Source organism: Limulus polyphemus, unplaced genomic scaffold (assembly GCF_000517525.1).
Source record: "Limulus polyphemus unplaced genomic scaffold, Limulus_polyphemus-2.1.2 Scaffold779, whole genome shotgun sequence".
Taxonomy (NCBI): domain Eukaryota; kingdom Metazoa; phylum Arthropoda; class Merostomata; order Xiphosura; family Limulidae; genus Limulus; species Limulus polyphemus.
Genome location: NW_013666389.1, coordinates 233,814 through 242,724, shown reverse-complemented (window position 1 = coordinate 242,724; position 8,911 = coordinate 233,814). Strand labels below are relative to the sequence as shown.

Genomic DNA, 8,911 nt, shown 5'->3' with positions numbered 1-8,911 from the left:
ATATACAACTTTCACAATGCAAGCATTTGTGAATTAGCTTTATTCTGTTTGTCGTCAGTGTATGGTGTTTCTGAAGCTTAATGTATTATTCAATTCGCTACTGGTAACTAGGTTAAACCGATTTCAGAAAACCACATCCCTCTTAGGCAACTCTGGACAAAGCAAATTGAAAGTAAAAAGAAGACAAAAACACGTCTAACAAAGTCACAAGTGGATAATCAAATGATATATTGGGCTTTGCATTTTTTGCTTGCCGAAATTCATTATTTTGATAATGAGAAAAACATTACATTGTTTTCTTTATCAGGTTTATACCCTATTTATTATCGTGTATAATTAATTGTATTATTGTTCACAGCGTTCTAGAGATGGAGAAAAAGTTTTGCTTAATGTTTGTTTGTTTGTAGTTAGTACAAAGCTACACAAATGGCTAACTGTGCTCTGCCCACCACAGGTATCCACAGACATACCGCTGAAACACTGGGGGCTTTGTTTAATGTCACCAGGATTAATTATGGGCAATTTTCAGACTTAATAACCGACATATTAAGGATTGTACTTGTTGTTCATTATTTACACAACATATATACAGGGTGGGCAAAAAGTCTGGACTTCCTCTTCATCAAATAAAGATAGTGTACATGAAAGAAATAATTTATTACATATTGACATATTTACATCCCATATTGACAGTGACTGATAAAAGATTCGATTAATAATCCCAAATGTCTGTCTGTTGCCCTTCATTCTCATGAAATAGAATGATGTCTCCATGTGCTATGTGACACCCCCCTTAGCATATCAGGGGTGACCTTGGCGAAACTTTCAATAATTTTTGTTTCAAAGCGTCAGTTGTTTCCTATCGTTATTTTGCCATAGTCTGTTTGATAAAGCCTCACAAAACACGAACAAACTAAATTGTTAACTTCAGCTTTAAATAAGGGGTTGCCCAGACTTTTTGCCCACCCCCTGTACATTTGGGTATGTGTGCTTGCATATCAAGAATTCCTATTTTGACTACTTTGTGTAACCAAAGCGATAAAATAAAAACTTTTAAATAAACTCAAAATAACTTTATTAAACCTACTAAAGCAATCCAGAAGTCAGAAATAGGTCCTAAAACAAATATTTATTCAATATAATTTCTATATTAACAGTGTCTCTTGCAAGGAAGCCTATGAATATGCCTTGTAAAAGCATTTTAGTGTTTTCAGTGAAAGAAAATCGGCTGAAATAGGTAAACAGTTTATTTTATAGCCAATTACTACTGTTTGTTATTGAGCACAAAGATGCACAGCTGGATATTTGTGCTGTGCCAACTGCACAGGACAAAAACTAGACTTTTGGTATTATAAGCTGAAAGCTTACTGTTGATCCATGGAAGGGGAAATTACTTCATGCTGCTTATTTATGCTATACAAAATGACGACACTAAGAATTAGATATTTTTGAACACAGAAACAAATACTGTTCCTATGAATTTTATTTCATTAATCATATTTCAAAAGTCAACTATTAAAATGAACATATAAGAAATCAAATAAGACTAGATCGTTAGGTTGTCTCAGAATAGTGGCTTCAGTTTGGATTATGAACACCGACAATGACTTTGAAAACTTCTGGAAAATAACATTATTTAGTTCTTTCATTATTTTAAATAAACTTTACTTGTAAGCAAAAATGAACTAAATAAATATATTTGAAATAAAAAAGTAGAAATATCCTCTTGTGTTAATTTCTACCTTGAAACCAAACACACAACAGATAACACGTTGAATAAGTTTGCCTCCAAATCATTGACTACACATCTCAAATTCCCTCTTAATTTGTGACGAAACATACTGAAAACACGACAGTTCTTGTTATAATTGATTGAAATGATTTTAGGTGTTTTAGTATATACGAATTAAATACAGAATCCCAAGTTGTTCGAGAATCTTCTAATAAATACCATAACTCCCACAAACAACTTCGTTAAATATCTTTATACTTTAAAGAAAAAAGTTAGAACAATAGTAAAATCAATGCAGTTAATCAATAGTTAATCAGCAAGCGCAAAATATTTTACAAATTCACTAAACTCTCTTGCCACACACAGAACTGCAGTAAATATATTTCAAAAATAAACAGTTATAATACTTTCTATTCTCCCTGTAAATAACCACTGTTGTAGCTATAGAAAATATATTTTCATTATTGTTTAACATCGAATATTTTGAACTTGAATAAACGCTCTAATAAACTTTTAATGAAGTTTAACCAGTTGTTTTTATGAATATACATTATTTTAATTGTAATAACCGTAACTGTTACTTACACAATAATTTTATTATATGAATAATGCAGTAGACCTGGTTTTTTTTATTCATTTTTTGAGAAGGTGCTAAATTGATGCAAACCTAAATAAAATAAAATAAAACTCAACTCAAAAGTTAATATTATTCACTAATTGTTTCTTATATAAACTATCAAGGATTTGGTCATACAAAACCAAGTTAAAAGTGCTTCAACCTCATAATTACAAAGATATATACAATTACTAAACATGCTATAATAGCCACAAGGGTACTAGACACAACAATTACGCAAACTACATATTAATTTAGCCTTTTATATCATTAATAACCTACATACCAACTCTACAGACATCTTCGAGGCTATCGTCGAATGACGTCAAACATGGTACACGTGTTCAATGCATGCACATTCATATATCATTAAAACATAGGGTACTTTTACGTAACTTGTTGATAGAGAGAAAGGAACCCAAATTTTCTGTACAAATACTGTATCTTAAAATTGTCTTTTTACACATTCTGACATCACAGCCTAGTATTTACGAAGGTATGGTCACAACATTCGGAAACAACATACATCGGCTACTCCCACACTACGATATGAAATTTAGGTGGACTTTTGAAAGACAAATTAATGCAACGTTCCGAAACAATATACATCAGCTATTCCCACACCACAATGTGGAAACTAGGTGGGCATTTTCATTATAACTTGAAACAACATTCGGAAACAATATACATCGGCTATTCCCAAACCACAATGTGGAAACTAGGTGGGCATTTTCATTACAACTTGAAACAACATTCGGAAACAATAAACATCGGCTATTCCCAAACCGCAATGTGAAAACTAGGTGGGCATTTTCACTAGAACTTGAAACAACATTCGTAAACAATAAGCATCGGTTATTCCAACATCACAATGCGGAAACTAGGTGGGCCTTTTTATTACAACTTGAAACAGCATTGGGAAACAATATGAATCGGCTATTCCCACACCAATGTGGAAACTAGGTGGGCATTTTCATTGCAACTTGAAACAACATTCGTAAACAATAAACATCGGCTATTCCCAACACCACAATGTGGAAACTAGGTGGGACCTTTTTATTACAACTTGAAACAACATTCGTAAAGAATAAGCATCGGCTATTCCCACACCAGATTGCGGAAACTAGGTGGGCCTTTTTATTACAACTTGAAACAACATTCGTAAACAATATACATCGTCTATTTCCACGCCACACTGTGGAAACTAGGTGGGCCTTTTTATTACAACTTGAAACAGCATTGGGAAACAATATGAATCGACTATTCCCACACCACAATGTGGAAACAAGGTAAATCTTTTGATTACAACTTGAAACAACATTCGGAAACAATAAACATCGGCTATTCCCAAACCACAATGTGGAAACTGGGTGGGCATTTTCATTACAACTTGAAACAACATTTGGAAACAATAAACATCGGCTATTCCCACACCACAATGTGGAATCTACGAAAGCTTTTAAAATACATCTTGACAGAACGTTCGGACACAATATGTATTGGCTATTCATCTTACTGGTTAAAAATACATAGGGGTTTTACGTAGAGTGATGCATGAAAACTTTTATTGTTACTATTAATATATGACGAATAGAAGAACTTAAATACATAGAAGCAATGATATTTCCAAATATATAAAATTAATAACAAAAGGGACGCTTTCCCTCAATCTTTGTATGTCCCATAATTCTATAACTTAAAATATTAACATTATTATACTCAGATGAGAGTCATCACGCTCACCATATAACCAGGCCAGAAATCTGGTTTTTATTCAAATATATTACGCTCACCGCACATTCAGACCAGAAATCTGTTGTTGGGTTTTTCAAATATATCACGTTCACCATACATTCAGACCAGAAATCTGTTTGCTTGTTTCTCTCAAATATATCCCACTCACCATATATTCAGAACAGAAATCTTGTTTTAATTCAAATACATCACGTTTACCATGCGTTCAGACCAGAAATCTGTTTGTTTTGTTTTTCAAATATATCATGTTCACCATATATTCCGACCAGATATCTGGTTTTTATTTAAATATATCACCTTCACCATACATTCAGACTATAAATCTGTTTTTTATTCAAATATATCACGGTCACCATACATTCAGACCAAACATCTGGGTTTTATTCAAATATATATCACGCTCACCATACATTCAGACCAAATATCTGGGTTTTATTCAAATATATCACGCTCGCCATACATTCAGCCCAAACATCTGGGTTTTATTCAAATATATCACGCTCACCATACATTCACACCAAACATCTGGGTTTTATTCAAATATATCACGCTCACCATACATTCACACCAAACATATGGGTTTTATTCAAATATATCACGCTCACCATACAATCAGACCAAACATATGGGTTTTATTCAAATATATCACGCTCACCATACATTCAGACCAAACATCTGGGTTTTATTCAAATATATCACGCTCGCCATACATTCACACCAAACATCTGGGTTTTATTCAAATATATCACGCTCACCATACATTCAGCCCAAACATCTGGGTTTTATTCAAATTATATCACGCTCACCATACATTCACACCAAACATCTGGGTTTTATTCAAATATAGCACGCTCACCATACATTCAGACCAAACATTTGGGTTTTATTCAAATGCACCACGTTCGCCATACATCCAGACTCGAACTCTTGGTTTTATTCGCATATATCACTTTCACCATAAACACTGACCACATCTATTCTTATTATTTAAATGTATTATTTTCACCGTATACTCCGAATCTGCATCCTATCGTACAATAAATAGATAAGAAAGCAAATGATCCCAGATGATTGTACTGTAATTTACTGTTTGGCTAGGGATTTGTATTAAGTTGTAAAGTATTTTAACCTGTGTGTGCAAACAAGGCATTTACAATTTATTCATTCAATAAATACATTTCAGGTGTTTGACAAAACAAATAGCAACATTAATTTATTGGTGAAATTTATTTTAACTAGAAAACCTAACAATTTTCTAAAATGCAAGACTAAAATGTTAACAACTTGTAAAAAACATACTTAGTATTTATATAGATTACAGTAAAGCGAATTCTATAAAGGAGCGTCTGGTAGAGATATTTAGCGTTTGTGACAAACTTTGTGGCTAAAGGCATTTAACCTGGTAATCAGTGTTACGCGAAAATTATAATACAAATTATATCTTATTTAATCATCTAATTGTATATCATCCGTTATCTATAACACTCAATAATTTATCATAGCTAAAGTAACATTTGTACCACTAGATGACACTGGTAAAACTATAATATAAATGTATTTAAAATAAACTCACATGCTGCATACTCTTTAGCTATTTCATGAACTAGAAACTATTATGAAAAAGTATTTAAAATAATTATAAGTTTTCTTCCACTTTTTCTTTAGTAATCTCTCATAGATTAGGCTTAAAGACATTTTTACGCATTTATACTAAGTTTCCATTTTCTGAAATCTTTAAGAAGAAAAATAAAATTTGGTTGTAAAACTGGCTCACTTTATATATGCTCTTAGATCCTTAATTTAATTCTGTACAAGTTAACGAAAGTTTGTGCGCTTCTTCTATAAACTGAAAACAAATACTTACTGATATTAGTAAGAAGTTATAGTTTAACTGGTCAATTCTAGGCTATTTTTCTAATTATCTAACAAAGAAAAACCAAGTTGTTTAAGATACGAGGCTATAAACTTGAATATTAATGAATTAACCGAAACAAATCTCTTGCTTCATTTCTAGTTTGTGTACTCAAAAAAAACATATCCCCGTTTGAGGCTATTTTGCAACAATTACTTTCAAAATAGTCGTAAATAATTAACATATTTTGTGAGATACAGCTTTATAAGCAGAATTATTATGCATTTCATTCTTATATCTTACTAAGTTTATCTTACTATTTTAATTTATCTCATGTTTCATTTTGGATAGACAAGTTCCTTAAATATTGCTAAATAATTAATTATATTTTGAGACTTTGAAATAAACAACAATATGTGAGTTACAATTTATTTTATATAAAACGAAAACAGAACTGGTGTCGGAATATATTAACATATATTCTTCATGAAGAGTTTACCATTTTCATGACTTAGATGTCCCTCCGTTTTTATATTCTGATCCTTTCATAAACAACCTTAAATCTGAGTTTCGCTATTATCCACTCGCCCACTTGGGCTGCCACCTGGATTATCCGTTTTGCTGTTAGATTTGTCCAAACTTCTGTGGTGAACAAGGCTTCCCCTAGAGGCCCGAGACGACTTCCTCTCTGCCATTTCCATTTCTATCCGAGCATGTTCAGCGTCAATTTTCTCCAGCTCCGCTTTTGATAGATGATCAACAATACCAGCACCAAAAGCATCCCCAAGGACATTGATAGAAGTTCGGAGACGATCTCTAAATTTGAATAAAAAAATATGTCTGTTGAACAAGGAGAATAGTAACTGAAGGGAGAAGAAAAGAAAAAATACTCAATCCACTTTTATAATTTCTTTTCTTGCTACTATAATAAAAGTAAAAAACATAAAATCCGAAGTTTTTTGTACAATAAAAGGTAAAAATCTATATTAGTTACAGCCGACTAGTTTCGGTTACAAAATTACAATCATCGAGCTAGGGACTACAGTATTAGTTTAGCCTGTATATGTTTTTGTTATTGGTCTTACACGTAAAGCGTTTCGTATTTCACTATTTTAAACCTATGAATTTATTTTCCAATTTTTAGTAATATTTAATTTTTTTTCTGATAAAAACCTAATATAGTCCTTCAGAAAATTTAAAGATTAAGAAAAAAATTCACAATAATATTCTTTGGTTCCCAGGCGTAGCCTATCGGCGGCTCATTGGTAAGTCAGTAGGCTTATAACACTAACAGTCAGATTTCGATACTTGTGGTGAGCAGAGCACAGACAGCGCATTGCATAGCTTTGTGTTTTACACCAAACAAACCTAGGTGTATGCAATATGGGTAAAAAAACAACAACAATGAATTGAAATATTTGCTGTTAAAGACAACAAACTATAATAAAACTTTATTCTAGGCAGAAATATTTTAAGATTAAGTTTCTGGTTGATGAAGATATGAAGCCAAAAAGGAAACTTTCATGAATGTTATATTTAGTGTAAATCTATTTATTAAATTTTCTTGAAAATACACAATCTTACGATAAGGATATTTAATGTGCCTTTATTATACGATACAAATTAAAAACTTACAGTAGCCAGTCCACAGCAACAATCATAGTAATATCTTTAGTTGGAAGTCCAACAGCCGACAACACTAGTAACATGGTTACCAGGCCTGCACTTGGAACACTTGCTGCTCCTATGCTGGCGGCAGTTGCAGTCAAACTGGCGTAAGTTGAAAAACAAACATAATATCAGAGAAGGGTAGAATTTAACAGATGGATTACAGATTTAAAAGCATGACCATGAATAAATAGTTTTAACTTTTTGCGTATATCATAATAATAATAAACATATAAATCTTACTATAATGGTCGCAGCGTGTATGTCAGTATCTATGTATTTAACCACAACTTCTTCGCCAGCTGAATGAGACCACAAATAATAATCCATAATAAATATCATACTTTGGATATTCAAGATTCAGACAATTAAAAAAATAACTGTGGTATGTATAACAATCATTTCTTTGTCATAGAACACAATTATAAATAAAAGTACTCTCCTTACAATCAGAACACGACTTTCAATAAGACTGTACGTGAGGGTTTGATTATATCTTTATTGATGTAATTTTTAAATGTAGTACTGAGAAAGTGGAGTTCTTAAAAAACTATCATTTTTCAATAAACGGTACTACTTTTAATATACAAAAAATTACAGTTTATATGAGTAAAAGTTATGAAAATGTTGAGCTCTCTACATTGAATCATTTTGATGCAACGAGTTGCGTATGACTAAAGAGCACAATTCGAACATTTATTCTGTTCAGTACTTCCCAGAAAAATCCGTTTTTAGAAAATTTTCACTTTTTGTAATTTTTTTTCAATGAGATATGAATACTACGATTAATAATTACTAGCACAGACATCCGCCGTAGGGTGGCGTTTCTGCTAGTTATAATAATACTCAATTCTTGATATTTGATATCGCAGTTTTTTTTAATTTCTTGTACTCAGATGGATACAAAGCCAGATATTTCTTTGTTTTCCCAATCATAAAAAGTTATGTTTCATGTCTATATCTTTTTCTTGGTATTCTACTGAATTTGGGCAATGTAATTATACAAACAGAAACGTTAAGTGAACTAGCTTAAATAATATTATAATTAAGAGATTTAAAAAGTAATATCAAATAATACTAATAATTATACCATACTATATCATAAGTATTTGTATAAATATTTCACACGTACTTAGTTTCATCAAACTAAAGTTTTTTGAAAGACTTCCATATGTAGGTACTTAACGAATGTTACACTTAATGACAGCAAGTATAAAGTAGATGGCCCGGCATGGCCAGGTGGTTAAGGCACTCGACTCGCAATCTGAGGGTCGCGGGTTCGAATCCC

General features: G+C 31.9%; 1 protein-coding gene across 4 annotated transcripts in view; it reads right to left on the bottom strand.

The window, feature by feature from the left end:
* Window positions 1–1,445: 1,445 nt before the first annotated feature.
* Window positions 1,446–8,911, bottom strand: part of LOC106460484 (excitatory amino acid transporter 2-like) — a 42,705-nt gene continuing 35,239 nt past the window's right edge. For all 4 annotated transcript variants that reach the window (XM_013920185.2, XM_022387227.1, XM_022387226.1 and 1 more), the window contains 2 exons: window positions 7,591–7,725; window positions 1,446–6,771 (listed from right to left, as the gene is read on the bottom strand). In XM_013920185.2, coding sequence (XP_013775639.1) covers window positions 6,513–6,771; window positions 7,591–7,725 — 394 coding nt within the window. In that variant the 3' untranslated portion in view covers window positions 1,446–6,512. The remainder of the gene's footprint in view (window positions 6,772–7,590; window positions 7,726–8,911) is intronic.